The 23,403-nt window shown below is 45.2% G+C and overlaps 1 protein-coding gene across 3 annotated transcripts in view; it reads left to right on the forward strand.

Annotated features, from left to right (window-relative positions):
- LOC139268455 (very-long-chain enoyl-CoA reductase-like) overlaps nucleotides 1-20,717 on the forward strand; it is a 95,661-nt gene extending 74,944 nt beyond the window's left edge. For all 3 annotated transcript variants that reach the window (XM_070886626.1, XM_070886627.1, XM_070886625.1), the window contains 8 exons: nucleotides 3,287-3,402; nucleotides 8,691-8,796; nucleotides 10,338-10,410; nucleotides 10,509-10,552; nucleotides 14,958-15,015; nucleotides 19,401-19,489; nucleotides 20,329-20,374; nucleotides 20,500-20,717. In XM_070886626.1, the coding sequence (XP_070742727.1) occupies nucleotides 3,287-3,402; nucleotides 8,691-8,796; nucleotides 10,338-10,410; nucleotides 10,509-10,552; nucleotides 14,958-15,015; nucleotides 19,401-19,489; nucleotides 20,329-20,374; nucleotides 20,500-20,627 (660 nt within the window). In that variant the 3' untranslated portion in view covers nucleotides 20,628-20,717. The remainder of the gene's footprint in view (nucleotides 1-3,286; nucleotides 3,403-8,690; nucleotides 8,797-10,337; nucleotides 10,411-10,508; nucleotides 10,553-14,957; nucleotides 15,016-19,400; nucleotides 19,490-20,328; nucleotides 20,375-20,499) is intronic.
- Nucleotides 20,718-23,403: the final 2,686 nt, after the last annotated feature.

A 23,403-nucleotide genomic window follows, 5' to 3' on the forward strand; every position in this document is an offset into this window, starting at 1 on the left:
GAAGGTAACCGGGGGGAAGGAGAGTTAGTGGCACCAGAGGACGAGTCGTTGGACACCAGAGAACGGTGGAGCAGGGCAGGAGCCCAGGGGGTGTGGCCACACCACTGTAACCCTTAACACCAGTACAGGAAGAGCGGATAGAGTGGAGCGGGGGGAAAGGAAGGGTTGAGGTGGAAAGGGGAGGAGGAGGGAGGGTGCGGAGGGAGAAAACAAAGAGGGGAAGATAAATGGAACGAAGAGGATGAGAAGGGAGGAAGGCGGAGCAGGAGGACAGGAAGAGGGGAGGGGAAAGGAAGAGAAAAAGGGGATGTGGAAGAAGAGGGGAGATGGAGGGAAGGGTCAAGGGGTAGAGGAAGAGGAGGTGGGGAGAGGGGGAAGAAGTGGGTGCAGGTGGAGAGAGAGGAGGGGATGCGGGGGTAAAAGCAGTAAGGGAGGGGTGGGACGGGGGAAGAGGAGCAGGAACATTTGGTTTTGTGGAGTTTACCTGCAGTGCAATGTCACGGATGACAGGAGCTTTACTTTCCATATAGAAAAAAGTTCCTCAAAGAAACAATAGCCATTAACATTCCTCATTTGGTATTTGAATATGCAGCTTCAGTTGCTTCGATAAGATGGGCCAAAGCAATAGAAATACAGTAACCATCATTTCGGGAAACCCCAAATCAGTCACTAACTATTTTCACTTATTGAAAATATAATCAATGTGGGGCTGGGACAACTCTGAAGATAAACCATCTGAGTAACTCTGTTGGCTCTGCCAAGATCAGGGGCCCATCATTATGTATTCATTTATCAAGACACTTATTCTTATTGGGCTGGGCTGACTCTGACTACCTGAGTGGCTTCAGCTCTGCTCACTCCGAGGAGATCAAAGGTCACAGCTTTTTATGGCAGTGTGCCGATCCTCAGTGAATTAAATAAAAATATGAACTATATTTAAAAATAATGTTCCACTGTATGAAAAGTCATTCATGCAGTAATCTTGAATGGAAATATTCTGAGCTAAGGCCCAGACCAGTCACTGGGGCCAGGAAGCACGGGAAGTGTCTGATTACAAATGCTGGGAGAAAATTTCACCAGGAGCGAGAAAGGAGAAAAGTTAATTACATTTACATACTTGAAGTATGCATTTTAAAAGTTTAAATTATTGAACAAGAATTTAGATAATAGGAGGAATCCAATATGGCGGGGATTGAGAGCCAAGAAGAGCAATGTTGTGGTGCACAGTGCCACACAGTGGCCAGAGCCTGCAATGGCATGCAGACCCCAAGCCATTCTTAAACTTCTCTAATATCCCAGACTGTCACACGAATGAGAAACTCCTATTAAAAGCTTGACTGGTAGGCATCACCAGATGTAACACAAGTGTGCATATAGTTAATATGGATATGTCTGTAAGGAATGTTTATAGGTGGCAGGACTTTAGTAATATATTAGTTCTCATCAGGAGTCGAGATCAAGGGGCCGAAATTGCCCCCCTCCTTAAGGCCCATTACTGCCTCGAAAAGGTGATACTGGAACGGTTAAGCCTCATCGACCAGGGGTGGACGAATGGGCCGACCCACCCAAAATTTCCCCCAGGCCGGAGTGGCGGGAATGGGTTTTTGCACAGCCCGTCGGGCACACAGCCACCCCACACCGACCGGCGAGAGAGGAGGTGAAGAGTGATGAGGCAGGAAAGGAGGGAAGGGGAGAGGGAGAGAAAGAGGAAGTGAAGGGGCGAGGGAGAGACGAAGAGGGAGGAGAGATAGTGAGTATGCAGAGGAGAGGAGAGAGAAGGAGGAAGGGGAATAGGGAGGTGTTACTACAGTTGTACAGGGCCTTGGTGAGGCCACACCTGGAGTATTGTGTACAGTTTTGGTCTCCTAACTTGAGGAAGGACATTCTTGCTATTGAGGGAGTGCAGCGAAGGTTCACCAGACTGATTCCCGGGATGGTGGGACTGACATATCAAGAAAGACTAGATCAACTGGGCTTGTATTCACTGGAGTTCAGAAGAATGAGAGGGGATCTCATAGAAATGTTTAAAATTCTGACGGGTTTAGACAGGTTAGATGCAGGAAGAATGTTCCCAATGTTGGGGTAGTCCAGAACCAGGGGTCACAGTCTAAGGATAAGGGGTAAGCCATTTAGGACCGAGATGAGGAGAAACTTCTTCACCCAGAGAGTGGTGAACCTGTGGAATTCTCTACCACAGAAAGTTGTTGAGGCCAATTCACTAAATATATTCAAAAAGGAGTTAGATGTAACCCCTTACTACTAGGGGGAACAAGGGGTATGGTGAGAAAGCAGGAATGGGGTACTGAAGTTGCATGTTCAGCCATGAACTCATTGAATGGCGGTGCAGGCTCGAAGGGCCGAATGGCCTACTACTGCACCTATTTTCTATGTTTCTATGATTGACGGGAGACGGAGAGGGGGAGACGAGAGACAAGAGGGGAGGGGTAGGGAAAGGGAGATGGGGGGGTGGGGGCATAAGGACTGTAGGAGAGTGGGGAATGGGAAGTGGATGATTGGAAGGAAAGTGGGAGGGGATGGGAAGATATCTTAGTGCAGGGGGAGGGAGGGAGGGAGTCTGCTGTGAGTTTACCCAGACCCCAATTCCTTCTCAGTGGAGGGGGAAGCTCCTCGGTTTAGGGTCAGAAGCCTTGTTCCTTGGTGGGAGTGAGGAATTCTGCCTTGATCCAATCTGTAATGCTTGCTCTGTGAGGAGGATTCATCCATTAAGAGGAGGAGGCATGGAGGGGGGTGGGTACATGGTGGGCGGGGGGAGAGGTGCGCGGTGGGAGGGGATTTCCAAGAGTAGGGGCCTTCAATCCATGTTGGCTGTCATTAATTAGCCCATCATTTTCAGTGAGGATTCATTTTGCCCTGTACTATGGTCTCTAAAACCTTACTCAGGGCAGTGGAGGATACAGCCATTGGCCTCAGTGCCATCTGACTAGGGAAGGGGAAAGAAATATTGCCTAGGGCTTCCCCTCCTGATCCCCCAGTGGTCGTCAGTGCACAGTATCAGTGTGCAAGGGTCTGGTTATGGATAGGACTGGGCCTTGCTGCGATGCTCCATTGTCAGGGCGGACAATACTCACAGTCTGGGCTCCCATGTGAAGAATGGCCTGTGGCAGCTCGCAGAGGCCTGGCTGTATCCGGGGATCACCACCTTCGGGGGCGTGGGGGGGGAAATGGGAGCAAGTCGGAGGAAAAGCAAAGCTTATGTCTACATTGTATTTAATCACCATATTAAGCTGCCATCTGTATGTATCTGTGTGTTGTCCTTTGACTGTAGGTGTTCCTCACGGAGTACGCAGGTCCACTCTTTATCTACCTGCTGTTCTATTCCCGCCTGCCGTTTATCTATGAAGAGGAGGATGAATTTACCACCAGCCCTCACACTGTGGTGCAGTAAGTAATTGGATGCCTGGCATTAATATAACCCCACTTTTCAAGCTCCAGTAAAGTAGAGTTCTATATCATCTGAGTTTCACCTGTAAAAGTGTGTGGATTTAATAAAGGACACTCAATGGCTTTTATAAGTTCCTTTGCCCCCACCATTGGCGGACGTGCATCCAGCCGTCTAGGTCCCAAGCTCTGGAATTCCTTCCCTAAACCTCTCGGACTCTCCTCCCTAAAGACGTTCCTTAAAACATATATATCTCTTTGACCAAGCCTGTCCTAATGTGTCCTTCTTTGGCTCAGTGTCTATTGTTGTCTGATAACGCTCCTGTGAAGCGCCTTGGAACGTTTTACCACGTTAAAGGCGCTATATAAATGCAAGTGGTTGTGTCATGTCGAGCAGTACATACTCCAGTTGATATCATTCAGGACCAAATGTTGCGAATTTGAGACCCAAACCAACAATTGCGCTCATAATCTAAACTGACGTTCCAGTACAATACTGAGGGGTTGCCATAGACGTGCTATCCTTCAGATGAAATGTTAAACCTCTCTGCCTGTTCTGGCGGTTCAGGTGGACAGCAAAGATCCCAGGGTGCTTTTGAGGAACAGTGCTTTCGCCTGGTGTCCTGGCTGACATTTCTTCCTCTAACCAACACCACAAAACCCTGTCATTCATTGCATTGCCATTTGTGGGGTTTTACTGCGTGTAGAGTATTCGATTCAAGCCACTCCTTTTGTCGTTTTATACTGAAGTGACTGCAGCTATATCACTGATTTACCACAGCAACTCACGTGGTGGAATCTGAGTGATGTTTGTGGAGCAGGTGGTGTCTGACTGCTGGAGGTGCACAAACACCTTTAAAGACAGCCACGAGGTGCCCTTATCGTCAAACTACTGAAAAAGAAAAGACTGACATTTATATACCATCTCTCACAACCTCAGGATGTCCCACAGCCAATGAAGTACTTTTGAAGTGTAGTTACTGTTGAAATGTAGGAAACGCGGCAGCCAATTTGCGCACAGCAAGCTCCCACAAACAGCAATGCGATAATGACCAGCTTATCTGTTTATTAGCGATGTTGGTTGAGGGATAAATATTGGCCAGGACACCTGCTCTTCTTTGAAATAGTGCTGTAGGATCTTTTACATCCACTTGGGAGGGCACACCTCTCATAGATTTAACCTCTCATCTGAAAGACGGCATCTTTGACAGTGCAGCATTCCCTCAGCACTGCACTGGAGTGTCAGCTAAACTTTTGTGCTAATGTCTCTGGAGTGGGACTTGCACCCACAACTTTCTGACTCGGAGGTGAGGGTGCTGCCCACTGAGCCACGGAAATGATCAGGAGTGTCACGAGACTGCCTCGAACATGTGTGAAAATGACCAGTTCTGACCAGGGAGCAAGTAACTACACACATTGTAGAAGCTAAAGAATCGTGAGGGAGGGAATGGGTATGGGAGCGATGATGGTGATGTCATCCGAATGGTCTGAAGAGGGACGCTCTTATTTTACAGCAATTTAAGGAGTTTTGTGACTGGCTTTATACCAATTAATGATGCAACTTATCAACGTGGTCTTGTAAAATCAATATTTACATGTTCTTGCACTTTATAGTAGTACAGGCACTTACATATGAAACCTTTGCTTATGACAGATATATTTTGACTGTAACTAGATTGTTATTGTTAATCTACCCCCAGGATAGACCTGTAGCAAAAGTAAAATGCTGGAAATCTGAATTGAAATATTTTTTTTCAAAAATATATTTTTCATATAAAATTTTCACAATACATTGGAAAATATTTCAGTACCTTGCGGTCAGCAATTCCATACAATTCATTGTATGGTGAGGCCTCATCTGGAATATTGTGTTCAATTTTGGTCTCCTAATCTGAGGAAGGACGTTCTTGCTGTTGAGGGAGTGCAGCGAAGGTTCACCAGACTGATTCCCGGGATGGCCGGACTGACATATGAGGAGAGACTGGATCAACTGGGCCTTTATACATTGGAATTTAGAAGGATGAGAGGGGATCTCATAGAAACATACAAGATTCTGATGGGACGGGACAGGTTAGATGCGGGTAAATTGTTCCCGATGTTGGTGAAGTCCAGAACCAGGGGACACAGTCTTAGGATAAGGGGTAGGCCATTTAGGACTGAGATGAGGAGAAACTTCTTCACTCAGAGAGTTGTTAACCTGTGGAATTCCCTGCTGCAGAGAGTTGTTGATGCCAGTTAAGAACATAAGAACATAAGAATTAGGAACAGGAGTAGGCCATCTAGCCCCTCGAGCCTGCTCTGCCATTCAACAAGATCATGGCTGATCTGGCCGTGGATTCAGCTCCACTTACCCGCCCGCTCCCCGTAACCCTTAATTCCCTTATTGGTTAAAAATCTATCTATCTGTGATTTGAATACATTCAATGAGCTAGCCTCAACTGCTTCCTTGGGCAGAGAATTCCACAGATTCACAACCCTCTGGGAGAAAAAATTCCTTCTCAACTCTGTTTTAAATTGGCTCCCCCGTATTTTGAGGCTGTGCCCCCTAGTTCTAGTCTCCCCGACCAGTGGAAACAACCTCTCAGCCTCTATCTTGTCTATCCCTTTCATTATTTTAAATGTTTCTATAAGATCGCCCCTCATCCTTCTGAACTCCAATGAGTAAAGACCCAGTCTACTCAATCTATCATCATCAGGTAACCCTCTCATCTCCGGAATCAGCCTAGTGAATCGTCTCTGTACCCCCTCCAAAGCTAGTATATCCTTCCTTAAGTAAGGTGACCAAAACTGCACGCAGTACTCCAGGTGCGGCCTCACTAATACCCTATACATTTGCAGCAGGACCTCCCTGCTTTTGTACTCCATCCCTCTCGCAATGAAGGCCAACATTCCATTCGCCTTCCTGATTACCTGCTGCACCTGCAAACTAACTTTTTGGGATTCATGCACAAGGACCCCCAGGTCCCTCTGCACCGCAGCATGTTGTAATTTCTCCCCATTCAAATAATATTCCCTTTTACTGATTTTTTTGCCAAGGTGGATGACCTCACATTTTTCGACATTGTATTCCATCTGCCAAACCTTAGCCCATTCGCTTAACCTATCTAAATCTCTTTGCAGCCTCTCTGTGTCCTCTACACAACCCGCTTTCCCACTAATCTTTGTGTCATCTGCAAATTCTGTTACACTACACTCTGTCCCCTCTTCCAGGTCATCTATGTATATTGTAAACAGTTGTGGTCCCAGCACCGATCCCTGTGGCACACCACTAACCACAGATTTCCAATCCGAAAAGGACCCATTTATCCCGACTCTCTGCTTTCTGTTAGCCAGCCAATTCTCGATCCATGCTAATACATTTCCTCTGACTCCGCGTACCTTTATCTTCTGCAGTAACCTTTTGTGTGGCACCTTATCGAATGATATATCACTGGATATATTCAGGAGAGAGTTAGATATGGGCCTTACAGCTAAAGGGATCAAGGGGTATGGAGAGAAAGCAGGAAAGGGGTACTGAGGGAATGATCAGCCACGATCTTATTGAATGGCGGTGCAGGCTCGAAGGGCCGAATGGTCTACTCCTGCACCTATTTTCTATGTTTCTATGTTTCTATGTTTGGATGCTGACAGCAGTTCCATACAATGCACCAGCGTGCATTTCATTTCAAGGTACAGCTTAGTACAATCCATAACTCACGTTACATGTAGTATTGTGCAAATAAGGGTATTACATGGAGCAGATAAGAACAGGTTTACATTACATTCCAGGATACATTTCAATACCGATCACGAATCATGTTACATGTAGCACTATGCAGATGAAAGCAGTATACGGAACAGATGAGAATACATTTATATTTCTTTACAAGTTACTAAACAGTGCAGAGACTTTCATTATATATGGCACAACATAGGTGTTTTTCAGTACATGGTGCCCTATGTATACAAGCAGATTAACAAGTACAGTCTGAGGGGTTCTGATTCCATCCCCTGGGTTTACCGTGGCGGAAGGGCCTTAATCTGTGGCTCTTCCCCACCGTGCCTTTGCGGCGACTGCACCAACCTTTAGTGCGTCCCTCAGCACGTACTCCTGGACCTTGGATTGCGCCAGTCTGCAACACTCGGCCGTGGACATCTCCTTGCTCTGGAAGACCAGCAAGTTTCAGCAAGACCAAAGTGCGTCTTTCACCGAGTTGATGGCCCTCCAGCAGCAGGTTATGTCTGTCTCGGTGTGTGTCCCTGGGAACAGTCCGTAGAGCACAAAGTCCTGAGTTACGGAGCTGCTAGGGATGAACCTCGACAGCAACCACTGCATCTCCTTCCAGACCTGCCTTGCAAAGGGGCAATCCCGAAGGAGATGGATGACAGTCTCCTCTGCACCACAGCCGACTAGCGGGCAGAGTGCCATGTCTCTGAAACCCCAGCTGTGCATGAAGGATCTGACGGGTAGGGTCCTTCTCACCGCCAACCAAGCTACGTCTTGGTGCTTGTGTGAAAGCTCTGGCGATGAGACATTCTGCCAAACGAGTTCGAAAGTCTGCTCGGGGAACTACCCGACAGGATCCATCATCTCCTTCTGTAGGGCTTCCAGGACCTTACGTGCCGACCTCTGCTTTATAGCCTTGTGGTCAAAGGTGTTTTTCTTGAAAAGCTTTTCCACGAAGGACAGGTGCTAAGGCATGGTCCAACTGGTTGGAGCGTTCCACGGCAGCCTGGCCAGACCCATCCTTCGCAACACCGAGGACAGATAGAATCTCAGCTTGACACTTGGTGTTTGCGTACGAAAGGTCTATGGCCATCCAAACAGAAAATACTGGAAATACTCAGCAGGTCAAGGCAGCATCTGTGGAGAGACATATTTCACTTGGATGCGGGGAGGGAGCGGGAGGGTTGGGGTGGGCTGGTTTGGGGTCAGGAAACCCAGCCAGCCAGGGTTAAATTTAAAATGGAGATTAAATCTGAAGCACACAGCCTGATTATAATATTTAAATTACCAACCCGCCTCCTGGGAGCCGGTTGCTTGGCCGCTCCCCGCCTGTCTGCGTTAAATCGGAAATGGGCAGGTTCGAGGTAAGATTTTTAACATCCCAGCCGACCCAAACCCACTTGTTTTTGGGGGAGGGGTTACAAATCCCCTCAATGTTTCAAGATCGTTGGCCTTTTGTCAGAACAGACGGATAGTGACCTGGTAAGGGAGTTCCTGAGCTGAAGGTTCAGCTGGTGTGTGCTGTGCAGTCACTGTGGGCTTTGTGTGTGTGTGGCCCAATCATTTTGTTCATTACCTTTTCCAGCTTGGCAGGTTTTTGCCACTCGATCCACTATGTCAAAAGACTGATTGAAACGCTGTTTGTGCATCGGTTCTCTCAAGGTACAATGCCTCTTCGCAACACTGTTAAGGTAAGCACCTCCAAGCTGGTGACCTGCTTTGAATTCTTATTACAACTTAAACTCAAAGCATTTTTCTACGAATCTATGCGTTCGGAAGCTGGAGCATAAGCCCTGAAGCAATACCTTCAAAATGAAAAGAGTATTGCGTGCAATTAAATTGGTTTATTTGTGTTGGAAGGACAACAAGCCCCGAATTCCATTTGGCTTGTCGGCTGAAAGGTCATTGAGTAAGTTTGGACTTTTGTAATGGCGGGAATGTTGGGAACTACATGCAATGATCACTAGAGTTTCTGAGAACTAGATTAACATCAGAGTTCGCTTTCTCGTCGAGAGGTGCTCGGGAATTTGAGCAGAAGAAGCTGCTGCTGGAATCACTGGAGCAAAGAGACAGAGAGCCGGCTGCAATGTTCGCATTCACTCAATGAACAATATCGATACCAAGCCTTTGAGGTGTTTGAGATGATTAAAGGAATTGATGGGGTAGATAGAGAGAAATTATTTCCTCTGATGGAATAGGGTCCAGATCAACACCTTAAGATTTGAGCTAGGCCGTTCAGGGGTGATGTCAGGAAGCACGTCACACAAAGGGTAGTGGGAATCTGGAATTCTCTCCCCCAAAAAGCTGTTGAGGCTGGGGGTCTATTGAAAATATCAAAACTGAGATTGATTTTTGATAGGCAAGGGTATTAAGGGTTACGCAGCCAAGGCGGGGAGATGGTGTGAAGATACAGATCAGCTGACAGGCTGGGTGGACCAGAGGGTCTTTACCTGTCCATCATTGTTGGCATGTTCCTAATTGAATGTCAGAACATTGTCGAGGGGCCAAGTGGCCTGCTTCTGTTTGTATGACACATATAAACAATCTTGAGGTGCATCATTAGACAGAGAGAAACGATTTCCTCCGGTGGAGGAATATTCCGAGCAGATGAGAGAGTAAACAATTTTAGGTCATTCACTTACCAGAGAACCAACCACGTTGGTGAAAGATAACTGGAAGTATGTTTTAGTGGGTATGCTCTTTCAGAAGGCCAGGCTCCCAGCCTTTCTGGGAGTGCCAAACAACCCGAGGTGGAATCGACAACTTTAACCTGAAGCACTTACAACGCTGGCACGGCAAGCCGAAGGCAAAGTGGGAACAGCCTCATTCTGTTCACCATTATAAGGGGCACTGCAGTCCACCAACACTCACCATGTAGATGCACTTCCACTTTGTTTAAAATTAACTCTCCGAATGTAAGACCAATGGGACTGTGTAGCTGTGAGTCATAAATGCAGAACAGCTATAGAGTGAATTTAAACCGACCGAGAAAGAAGTGCATTTATTGGATGCACTTTACCAAGGATGGGCATTGGCTGAGGTTATTTGAAGACATCCTAGTAAGTTTTCTTTAACATTGTTGGAAAAGTTCCTTTTGATTTAACTTATCTGAGAGTAAAACTGGTACAGAAAGGCTTTCGGATTCCCAGTGAATAACACTGAAAAAGAGCTGAACCGGCTCGGTTAGAATGGTGCTGACTGCTGGCCTGAATGTTGGCTTTTGCTTTCACAGAACTGTTTCTATTATTGGGGTTTCACCGCGTGGCTGGCCTATTTCATCAACCACCCGCTCTACACACCTCCCTGTAAGTAACAGGGTGCCGAGCCTGCTGCGTCTCCACAGCTGACACTAATCCATTTTTAAGCGACGTTTTATCCTGATTTGATTTTCTGTCTTTTACAGTATATGGTGACCAACAAGTCAATGCGGCTCTCTACACCTTCCTGGTAGGTCCTGTTATCCTCTCTCATCCAATCATGTACTGCCTGCATTCCCAGACATTTCAAATCTGAGGTGTGAAATTGCCAATTAAATTGAACAATCGGTAGAGTGATGAGATCTAATCGTCTGCAGTTTATTTACTTGACCTATTTTAAGCTAACAATCACAAAGGTAATCAATAGTTAATTATACTGGCGGAGGTCAGACAAGGATAATTAAAAATAGAAACATAGAAAATAGGTGCAGGAGTAGGCCATTCGGCCCTTCTAGCCTGCACCGCCATTCAATGAGTTAATGGCTGAACATGCAACTTCAGTACCCCATTCCTGCTTTCTCACCTTGATCCCCCTAGTAGTAAGGACTTCATCTAACTCCCTTTTGAATATATTTAGTGAATTGGCCTCAACAACTTTCTGTGGTAGAGAATTCCACAGGTTCACCACTCTCTGGGTGAAGAAATTCCTCCTCATCTCGGTCCTAAATGGCTTCCCCCTTATTCTTAGACTGTGACCCCTGGTTCTCGACTTCCCCAACATTGGGAACATTCTTCCTGCATCTAACCTGTCTAACCCCGTCAGAATTTTAAACGTTTCTATGAGATCCCCTTCTCATTCTTCTGAACTCCAGTGAATACAAGCCCAGTTGATCCAGTCTTTCTTGATAGGTCAGTCCCGCCATCCCGGGAATCAGTCTGGTGAACCTTCGCTGCGCTCCCTCAATAGCAAGAATGTCCTTCCTCAGGTTAGGAGACCAAAACTGTACACAATACTCCAGGTGTGGCCTCACCAAGGCCCTGTACAACTGTAGCAACACCTCCCTGCCCCTGTACTCAAATCCCCTCGCTCTGAAGGCCAACATGCCATTTGCTTTCTTAACCGCCTGCTGTACCTGCATGCCAACCTTCAATGACTGATGTACCATGACACCCAGGTCTCTTTGCACCTCCCCTTTTCCTAATCTGTCACCATTCAGATAATAGTCTGTCTCTCTGTTTTTACCACCAAAGTGGATAACCTCACATTTATCCACATTATACTTCATCTGCCATGCATTTGCCCACGCACCTAACCTATCCAAGTGGCTCTGCAGCCTCATAGCATCCTCCTCGCAGCTCACACTGCCACCCAACTTAGTGTCATCCGCAAATTTGGAGATACTACATTTAATCCCCTCGTTTAAATCATTAATGTACAGTGTAAACAGCTGGGGCCCCAGCACAGAACCTTGCGGTACCCCACTAGTCACTGCCTTCCATTCTGAAAAGTCCCCATTTACTCCTACTCTTTGCTTCCTGTCTGACAACCAGTTCTCAATCCATGTCAGCACACTACCCCCAATCCCATGTGCTTTAACTTTGCACATTCTCTTGTGTGGGACCTTGTCGAAAGCCTTCTGAAAGTCCAAATATACCACATCAACTGGTTCTCCCTTGTCCACTCTACTGGAAACATCCTCAAAAAATTCCAGAAGATTTGTCAAGCATGATTTCCCTTTCACAAATCCATGCTGACTTGGACCTATCATGTCACCTCTTTCCAAATGCACTGCTATGACATCCTTAATAATTGATTCCATCATTTTGCCCACTACCGATGTCAGGCTGACCGGTCTATAATTCCCTGTTATCTCTCTCCCTCCTTTTTTAAAAAGTGGGGTTACATTGGCTACCCTCCACTCCATAGGAACTGATCCAGAGTCAATGGAATGTTGGAAAATGACTGTCAATGCATCCACTATTTCCAAGGCCACCTCCTTAAGTACTCTGGGCTGCAATCCATCAGGCCTTGGGGATTTATCGGCCTTCAATCCCATCAATTTCCCCAACACAATTTCCCGACTAATAAGGATTTCCCTCAGTTCCTCCTCCTTACTAGACCCTCTGACCCCTTTTATATCCGGAAGGTTGTTTGTGTCCTCTTTAGTGAATACCGAACCAAAGTACTTGTTCAATTGGTCCGCCATTTCTTTGTTCCCCGTTATGACTTCCCCTGATTCTGACTGCAGGGGACCTACGTTTGTCTTTACTAACCTTTTTCTCTTTACATATCTACAGAAACTTTTGCAATCCATCTTAATTCCCTGCAAGCTTCTTCTCGTACTCCATTTTCCCTGCCCTAATCAAACCCTTTGTCCTCCTCTGCTGAGTTCTAAATTTTTCCCAGTCCCCGGGTTCGCTGCTATTTCTGGCCAATTTGTATGCCACTTCCTTGGCTTTAATATTATCCCTGATTTCCCTTGATAGCTACGGTTGAGCCACCTTCCCTTTTTTTTATTTTTACGCCAGACAGGAATGTACAATTGTTGTAGTTCATCCATGCGGTCTCTAAATGTCTGCCATTGCCCATCCACAGTCAACCCCTTAAGTATCATTCGCCAATCTATCCTAGCCAGTTCACGCCTCATACCTTCAAAGTTACCCTTCTTTAAGTTCTGGACCATGGTCTCTGAATTAACTGTTTCATTCTCCATCCTAATGCAGAATTCCACCATATTATGGTCACTCTTCCCCAAGGGGCCTCGCACAACGAGATTGCTAATTAATCCTCTCATTACACAACACCCAGTCTAAGATGGCCTCCCCCCTAGTTGGTTCCTCGACATATTGGTCTAAAAAACCATCCCTTATGCACTCCAGGAAATCCTCCTCCACCGTATTGCTTCCAGTTTGGTTAACCCAATCTATGTGCATATTAAAGTCACCCATTATAACTGCTGCACCTTTATTGCACGCACCCCTAATTTCATGTTTGATGCCCTCCCCAACATCACTACTACTGTTTGGAGGTCTGTACACAACTCCCACTAACCTTTTTTGACCGATTCGATTTGTCCACATGTAACAAAGATATAAAAACGTAGGGGAAGATTTCTGTTGCTCAGTATGAGCAAATTCTACCTGTGTTGTATGTGGACAATTTTAAGATTTTACTGTAGCAGAAATCTTTCCGGCCATGGCCAGTGATGGTTGTAGTTTAGAAATTGCACTAGAAGTAGAACGGGTTTAGTAATTGTTTACCTCTCCTGAAAGCACTCTTTGTGGTCAAAGATAGTCTGCTGACACTCATCCAAGAGCTCACTCTTCATATGTAATCCGAGGGCGAGGAAGAGTCAGCGGCCTATTCAACTCTGGTGGGCCTCACACCCAAACCGCACCTGATGTACACGCACATGCCTTTCAGCAGGGGGTCACGAAGCGAACGACCTGGAGTGGACACCCTGATGGAACTTTTTGCACTTTCCTAGCCAAAGGCACTGAGGCTAAATGTGGCAGAAACTGAGCTTCATCCTACCTTAAATAGGGAATCGCCTGTATTGTATATTTTACACAGGATTTGGGGGTGGGGGGGGGGGGTGTGCAGAACATCTGTTGTGAAATGAAATATCGAAATTACAGCATTCTAATTACATATGTACACAATTCCAGATTAGAGGAAGAATAGAAAAATAAAGTGATGCAAATAGCCACACTTCACACGATATTCTAATACTGCATGCAGATTAAAACCTTTGCATCATGGAGTTGCATTTTAAGCCAGAAGAGTGACGGTGCTAACAGGAAGGATCCAACAGACTGGAATGTGAAGAACACACACAGCAATGAAGACTCCATGAAGAGTCAGGGTGATGTGTGTGTGTTTGACCATCTGACTGTAGGATAGAAGCAGTCCTCACTTGTCATGCTACACATAATGGCTGGAGCCCAACTGTCTGCCAGGAGCAGACGGGTAGATTAACCAGGATGCGAAAGCTTTGTCGGACAGCTAATGCGATTGCACATGGTCAGGGCATTAATCGCTATATGAAGCCTGGACAAAATGCGGAAGGCATTTCATCATTCTGGCCAGCAAATGCACCATTGTGTCCTTCAACTGGCCAGACTGATGTTCTATATTCAGACATCTGTTGATTTGTGGAATACGTATAGCAACCTTTCCTGCCATTTTCAGTTCAGGTTTAAGTGGACAGCTAGAATCCATGCAGTAAGTGAGAATATCACCTCACTCACATCCGCAGCATGTCGGGAAGTCTGCCAAACTATATGCCCTTCAAACATCTCGTAGATTATTGGACTGTGTAAGAAATACAAGCTGAAGAAGATACGCTAACCCCTGTGGACTGATTCAACAGTTGCTGTTTTATTAATAATTTGTGCTCTTAGTATCTTGCTGTGTTTTTCTGCTTCCGTGTAATTAACTTACTTTTAAGTAAATTTGACCACTGGTTTTAGCCTGAATCCAATGGCCTGACAGCATGGTATTTACCACCTTTAGAAGCAGATAATTAGAAATAAATTCAAATTTAAGGCAGGACAATTAAGCTGTATCTCTCGGTACAACTAACACATCCAAAATGGTTTTCAGACTATGAGCAGACAGTAGCTATATCACAGTGATTTATGCATCATTGTAGGTATGTGAAGTTGGAAATTTCTCGATCCATCTAGCCCTGAGGAACCTGCGTACAGAGGGTAAGCACCACTTTATTCTCCTGTTGCTTTTCTATTTGACACCTACTTCCAACAATGTGTTTCTGAGTCAGGAGGTTAAGTTAGAAAACATCACCTACTGAAGCTGACTTGGACCCACCCCACCTCATCCTACCTGTAACTCCTCGTCATATTACAGTACTATAATTCTATTAGGAATTGGTTTGTATATTCACCCAAATGGGCAACAATTACACAGGATATACGACACAGAAACAGGCCGTTCAGCCCAACCAGTCCATACTGCCGTTTATGCTCCACTCGAGTCTCCTCCCTTCTTTCCTCATCTAAATCTCTCCGTATAATCTTCTATTCCCTTCTCTGTCATATGCTTGTCTAGCCTCCCCTTAAATGCATCTATACTATTCGCTTCAACCATTCCTTGTGGTAGCGAGTTCCACATTCTCACCACTCTTTGGGTAAAGGATTTTCTTCTGAATTCCCTGTTTTGATTTTTTTGTGACTATCTTATATTGATGGCCTCTAATTATGCTCTTCCCCACAAGTGGAAACATTCTCTCTCTATCCACTCTATCAAAACCTTGCATAATTTTGAAAGAATTTTGGCAAGTAAAATCAAAGAAAACCCAAAGATGTTTTATAAATACATTAAGAACAAGAGGATAACTAAAGAAAGGGTGGGGCCTATTAGAGACCATAAAGGAAATCTGTGTGTGAAGGCGGAAGACGTGGGTATGGTTCTTAATGAATACTTTGCATCTGTTTTCACAAAAGAGAGGGACGATGTAGACATTGCAATCAGGGAGGAGGAGTGTGAAATATTAGATGAAATAAACATAGTGAGAGAGGAAGTATTAAGTGGCTTGGCAGCTTTGAAAGTGGATAAGTCCCCAGGCCCTGATGAAATGTATCCCAGGCTGTTGAGAGATGCAAAAGAAGAAATAGCAGAGGCTCTGACCATCATTTTCCAATCCTCTCTGGCTACAGGTGTGGTGCCAGAGGACTGAAGGACTGCTAATGTGGTACCTTTTGTTTAAAAAGGGAGAAAGGGATAGATCGAGTAACTACAGACCAGTCAGCCTAAGCTCGGTTGTGGGAAAATAATTGGAAAAAATTCTGAGGGACAGGATAAATCTTCATTTAGATATACGGATTAATCAAGGACAGTCAGCATGGATTTGTTAAGGGAAGGTCGTATCTGACTAATTTGATTGCATTTTTTGAGGAAGTAACACGGAGGGTCAATGAGGGCAGTATGTTTGATGTAGTATAGATGGATTTTAGCAAGGCTTTTGATAAGGCCCCACATGGTAGACTGGTCACAAAAATAAAAGCCCATGGGATCCAAGGCAAAGTGGTATGTTGGATCCAAAATTGGCTCAGAGGCAGGAAGCAAGGTTGATGGCTGTTTTTGTGACTGGAAGGATGTTTCCAATGGGGTTCCGCAGGGCTCAGTATTAGGTCCCTTGCTTTTTTTGATATATATCAATGATCTAGACTTGAATGTAGGGGGTACAATTAAAAAGTTTGCAGATAATACTAAAATCAGCTGTGTGGTTGATAATGAAGAAGAAAACTGTAGACTGCAGAAATATATCAATGGTCAAGTGGGCAGAACAGTGGCAAATGGAATTCAATCCAGAGAAGTGTGAGGTAATGCATTTGGGGAGGACTAACAAGGCAAAGGAGTACACATTAAATGGTAGGACACTGAAGTGTAGAGGAACAAAGGGACCTTGGAGTGCAGGTTCACAGATCCCTGAAAGTAGCAGGGATCTGTGGACCAGGTAGATAAGGTGGTTAAGAAGGCATACGGAATGCTTGCCTTTATTAGCCGAGGCATAGGATACAAGAGCAGGGAGGTTATGCTTGAACTGTATAAAACACTAAAACAAAAGCAAAATATTGCAGATGCTGGAATCTGAAATAAGAACAGAAAATGCTGGAAATCTCAGCGGGTCAGGCAGCATCTGTGGCGAGAACAACAGAGTTAATGTTTCAGGTCGATGACCCTTCGTCAGAATTGGCAAATGTTCAAAAAGAACACATTCTTAAGAAGCATGTATAAAACACCAGTTAGGCCACAGCTAGAGTACTGCGTGTAGTTCTGGTCACCACATTACAGGAAAGATGTGATTGCATGGAGAGGGTACAGAGGAGATGTACGGGGATGTTGCCTGGACTGGAGAATTTTAGCTATGAGGAAAGATTGGATAGGCTGGGTTTCTTTTCTTAGGAACAGAGGCTGAGACTTTATTGAGACGTATAAAATTATGAGGGGCCTAGATAGAGTGGATAGGAAGGATCTATTTCCCTTAGCAGAGGGGTCAAGAACCAAGGGATATAGATTTAAAGTAATTTATAGGAGGTTTAGAGGGGATTTGAGGGGAAATGTCTTCACCCAGAGGGTGGTGGGGATCTGGAACTCACTGCCTGAAAGGGTGGTAGAGGCAGAAACCCTCGACACTAAAAAATACATGGAGTGCACTTGGTGCCATAACCTACAGGGCTACGGACCTAGAGCTGGAAAGTGGGATTAGGCTGGATAGCTTGTTGTTGGCCGGCACGGACACGATGGGCCGAAATGGCCTCATTCCGTGCTGTAAATGTCTATGATTCTATGAATCTTAAATATCTCTATTAGATCACCTCTCAGTCTTTTTTCAAGAGATAAGAGACCCAGCCTGTTCATCCTTTCCTGATATGTATACCTTCGCATTTCTGGTATCATCCTTGTAAATCTTCTCTGCACCCTCCCCAGTGCCTCTATATCCTTTTTATAATATAGCGACCAGAACTGTACGCAGTACTCCAAGTGTGGTCTAACCAAGGTTCGATACAGGGTTAGAATAACTTCCCTACTTTTCAATTCCTCTAGAAATAAACCCTGGTGCTTGGTTTGCTTTTTTTTTTACAGCCTTGCCAACCTGTGTCGCAACGTTTAGCGATTTATACTGAGATCCCTTTGTTCCTCTCCCCCACCTAGACTCGCACCCTCCAAGTAATAAGTGAGCAATAAAATAAAATGACTCCCATGTTTATGCTGCATGTGGGAACAAACTGGCTCATTAACCGAGGAGTTGCGAATGGAACTAAACACCATATAAAAGGATGTAGAGGCACTGGAGAGGGTGCAGAGAAGATTTACAAGGATGATACCAGAAACACATCAGGAAAGGATGAACAGGCTGGGTCTCTTTTCTCTTGAAAAAAGAAGGCTGAGGGGTGACCTAACAGAGGTCTTTAAAATTATAAAAGGTTTTGAAAGTGTTTTGACTTGTGGGGAAGAGCAAAACTAGAGGCCATCAATATTACATAGTCACCAAGAAATCAAATAGGGAATTCAGAAGAAACTTCTTTACCCAGAGAGTGATGAAAATGTGGACCTCGTTACCACAGAGAATAGTTGAAGCGAATAGTATAGATACATTTAAGGGAAGGCTAAATAAGCATAGAGAAGGGAATAGAGGGTTATGCTGATAGTTAGATGAGGAAAGACGTTGGAGGCTCGAGTGGAGTATAAACGTCGGCATGGACTGGTTGGGCTGAAGGGCCTTTCCTGTGCTGTATATCCATGTAATCCAATGTAGTGCCTTTCACAAACTCAGAATCTCCCAATGCACATTACGGCCAATTACTTTTGTAGATATACAATGTAGCCAAAACACACACAGCAAAGCCCATCAAACGGTAATGAGATAAATGACCAGTGTTTGGTGGTGGTGGTTGAGGGTCAAATGTTGGCCAGGACATTAGGAGAACTCCCTTGCTCTTTTTGGAATAGTGCCGTTGAACCCTTTCTGTCCACCCGAGCAGGCAGCTGGGGCCTTGGTTTATCATCTCATCCAGAAGGCAGCACTGAGGCGTCAGCCTAGATTATGTGCTCAAGACCTTGAGTGGGACTTGAACCCACAACCTTCTGACTAGAGGTGAGAGTGCCAGCACTGAGACATGGATGACACCTGGGATGGATTACGTAGTCTTTTCTGATCCTGTACTTTCCTCTGTACTTCAAATGTGCACACAGACACCTTATAAATAATTGTACCCTCAGAATCAGTTGTCAGGAGCAGAACATTTTCAAAAATAAAGCCAGCTTTCTTACCGACATGTATCAACTGACATTAACTTGTCCCATTGCATTCTCTTTTAAATTGCTAGCTTCTCACTGTCACCAATGACTACCTTGTCAGACTCTGGTAATCCGTGGCTCCAGTGTGCTGTATTCCACATTGCAGCGATTTAAAAAGATTGTTGCATAAGTCAACTTAGTGAAATCCTAAGCCTGATGTGATGTTGAGGTCACACAGGAAGCCTGCTCAAGGTGTCAGGGTGAGGAGACAATCCCTTGTGTTGGGAAGTTATCCGCATTTATGGTGAACGTCTGTCCATTTCCCCCTCCTCAGGATCCAAGATGCGCAAGATTCCTCATCCAACGAAGAATCCTTTTACATGGCTCTTCTTCTTCGTGTCCTGCCCCAATTACACGTATGAGGTAGGTTCTGTGCTGGGAGCACTCCCCCACTTATCATTTACAGCTGCATAAAACCAACAGCGCATCTCTCCGATAACCTTTGTGCAATAGAAGTGCCTGCATTAGATTATTAAAAGCAGGGTTTGGAGATATTACTTTTACCCTTAATATCCCTACCGTACTGGATGTAGAACTCACCTACGTCCAGTGCAGATTATTATTTCCGTGTAACGCTGCAGCAATGATGTCACGAGCTATGCTGGTTTCTGGTGATACCGACACCTCACAGCCTGTCCTCAGGAAGTAGTGAAGAGTTTGAGCACTTGTACCTCAAAGGCTGCATTTAAAAAATGTATATACCAGTGACACACAGAGCCCGGTTCAGATGTTAGAAACACGATTCATACAGCTCCACCTTCCAAAGAAGCAAGAATGAGATGTTTCAGCTACCCCTATATCTGATAGGGGCTGGTAATGGAGTGAGTTGGACAGGGATCTGGGGGAAATTGTTTCCTGTACTCTGTGTGCAGTGAGGGCAGAGAAGATGTTAATATTTTAAGAACTTCTGTCAACAACTGAATCCCTTGATTAGATTACTAACATAATCACACGTTTTAATCATGGATGCTATATTTAATTCACACCAAGAAACAGGTTATTAATTTCATAGAATCGGTTGCATTTGCATTTTGCAATTCTTATTTTGTTGTTTCATAATGAATCTTCCCTCGCTAGAAAGAACATAACAATGACATTGCCGACTGTGTAATCTGCTGTATTGCAGTTAAAGCAAGTTACTACACTGGCCGTCAGTCGTGTGTCCAACCATGACCCTCTAACTGTTTGTTGACCTCCTATAGGTGGGATCCTGGATTGGTTTTACTATAATGACACAGTGTCTCCCAGGTAGGACAATATATGGCAGCGATTTAAATCTTCTTTATAAAAAATATTCAACGCGGGTGCAAAAGTAAGTTTCTAAATACATCCAGGCGATTCTGACGTGACATGTTCTTTGCTTTGCCTTTCAGTCGGTCTCTTTACTCTGATCGGTTTCTTCCAGATGACTATCTGGGCGAAGGGCAAGCACCACATGTACCTGAGGGAGTTCAAGGATTACCCCACACTGCGCATGCCGATAATTCCTTTTTTGCTATAATGCAGCACACGTTGAAGCCACACAACACCAAAACGAACAAAGTCTTCTTGGCAGAAACTCTCAGCCTTATCGCTGTACTGACATTCTGTACCAGGGCCTTGAGTGCATGCCAACCTTCAGCATGGGACCGCAGCTTTGAACTGCTCAGGGCCGTGTGATCGACTCACATCTCTGGCTGTAACACACGGCTCCAACTGGGCCGTGTGATCGACTCACATCTCTGGTTGTGACACACGGCTCCAACTCTACAACATTGTTGGCTGATTATTTCATTATTCCTCACCGCTGCACTATAAACCAGATCGAGCCAAGCCTTGTACGCCCCTCATTTCCTTACATGAAGTTGCGTGCACCGATGTTTGGGCGCTGCACAATCACAGCTTTTGATACGTCGCTGCTGAGTATGTTCGGTGCTGACTGAGTGGAAGGGCGGAGAGTTTTGTTGCGAAGATTTTGTTTTGAAATAAACACAGATGCTCACAACCCGGGGCAGCGCGTGTGTTACTCTGCAGACCCTTTACTAACACTGAGTGGGCTGGTATTTAGGCTTTGATGTTTTCGGGGCGATAATGGCAGCGGTGCGGGAAAGTTAGCGGCCGGGAATAGTTTATGTCTTTAGTTGTTAAGTTTGGGCAACTGTGGGGCACAGCGCTGAGGGAGGCATTGTAGACCTCTCATGATGCTAGGATGGGAAACTCCCGAGCTGAAGAGCCGGCCTGGGAGCGCTCCGAGAGAGGCCTGGGGGGTGGTGAAATCTAAAAAAAATCACACAAAAACATTTCCAAAACATTGCCCACACCACCACAACACAAATCCCACAAAAAATGTAAAAAAAACAATTGGACTTACTTTTGGAGTCCATTACCTTCCTCTCCGCCGATCAACCCTATAAATTTCTCTCCTGGCCTCCTGAGGGCACATCAGGAGTGGTGCGGAACTTCCGCCTAGCCCCCATGGATGGACCTGCCGCGAATCTCTGGGTGGGTGGTTACACAGACCTTGCCGCAGTGCAAGGGGCTAAAGATGATCTTTTACAGATAATGGCAACGCAGACATTTTACATTTGCTGCTTTTACCGCAATCAATAGCGGTACAGAATGCAGTCTTTTAAATAATACTCGGCCTCACTGCCACCAGGATCAAGTCGTGACACGCGAGTTCACCTGCAGATGTCAACCGTGGCTCAGGGTAACCATGGTGGGATTGGTGGGAATTTGAGTGGATTAGATCATCCTGCCATTCCTGACTCTCACTTATGCCTGCACGGAAGAAAGCAGACACATTAAACAAGACCTCCACTTCCAGCAGAATTTTGTAATATCAAAAGAGTCAAAGACCCAGCATAAACGAGCTTGTTTCAGATTTATTCCCCACCTGGCTGAATAGCATAACTTGTCCTACCCTCAGCAGACCGGATCTTCAGTGTTAAGCATCCAAACTCCTACTTTGAGCATTGCAGCCGCATTGTTAATAGGTCAGTTACTGACTACCTCGTTGTATGAAGCGTTTCATAACACGTCATTTGATAACAAAAAAAATCATGTTTGTTTGCAGGCTAAGTGAAGAGAGAAACTCAGGAGAAACTTTTTCTCCAAAAATATGCATTTTGAAGCAATATCATCGACAGCCTGTTACACTCAGCTGGAAAATTTAACGTCAGCACCTGGTACTAACACCAGATCTTCCTGTAGCCAGTGAATGAACAGCATCTGCCATTCGTTAGACTTGCCCTTGTCCATTTAACTTCTATGGCCTTTTGCACTGGAAGCTGCAATAAGCTGGAGTCCCAAACAGTACAGTACCCTCTACAGACCTGCATGAATTAGGCAAGCAACTGTGTGTCTCCTTAATCAATCAGATTGAAGACTCGTTAATGAGCAGCGCAGAGTCTGAACCAGGAAGTGTAGGTTTAAATATTTAATTCAATGTCAAATCAGGTATAGAAAGCAAATAAAGAAAGGGAAAGAAAGATTGGATTGAGAGAAAAAGACAGAAAGAAAAAGTAAAATATAGATTTCTTTTTTTTTTAAATCTCCAACAATTAAAGTCTGAAGGAATGAGCCTCCAAATTTGTAAAAGTTAATTTTTCAGTGCCTGAAAGGTTGTTTGGCAATAATTAAGACTTATCACGCTGTTAAAAAGGGTACTTAAGCTAAAATGGACAAGCCCTAACTTTGTGTGGTGAGTTTAGTCCGTATCGACAACACAAACTTCACGTCGTTCAATATATTTGAATGGGGAGCCAGACGATGAGATGCCATTCTAGCAGAGTTTACGGAGGAGTGGCGCATCTCAGACAGCAACTTGCGGATTTGCGTGTATAACTGTGCATGTGTGCTCGCCGGTAGTTGCTGTCTGATTTGCGTGTGAATAATGGTGAGCACAGCCTGATTTCTCCCCATTTATCTGCAGCCAGAGACCAGCAGCTCAGGAAAGCATGGCCATTTCTTTCCTCTTTCAGTTTCTTCCCATCTCTCCTAAAGATGCCAACCTATGGTGCCGATTATTGTCACTCGGTTATTTGAAGGCAGCGGCACCATAGCCAAGCCCAATACTGTCTGGACCCAAGCACACTCCAGCCGAGGTCACTTGCTGCCAATCAGAAATGGGACCAATTTGGTGGGAGAAGCGTCAAAATAAACAAAGATCGAGCCGGACTATCAATTGAAATCAGCAGGGAGTTTGTAGATTATTAGAGATGACCCTACACCACCGAATGCCACGTTACTCAAGAGAAAACCAAACCCTCACAAGCCGGCCTCCCCTTCTCTGGGCA

This window comes from Pristiophorus japonicus, chromosome 8 (genome assembly GCF_044704955.1).
Source record: "Pristiophorus japonicus isolate sPriJap1 chromosome 8, sPriJap1.hap1, whole genome shotgun sequence".
Lineage (NCBI taxonomy): Eukaryota > Metazoa > Chordata > Chondrichthyes > Pristiophoridae > Pristiophorus > Pristiophorus japonicus.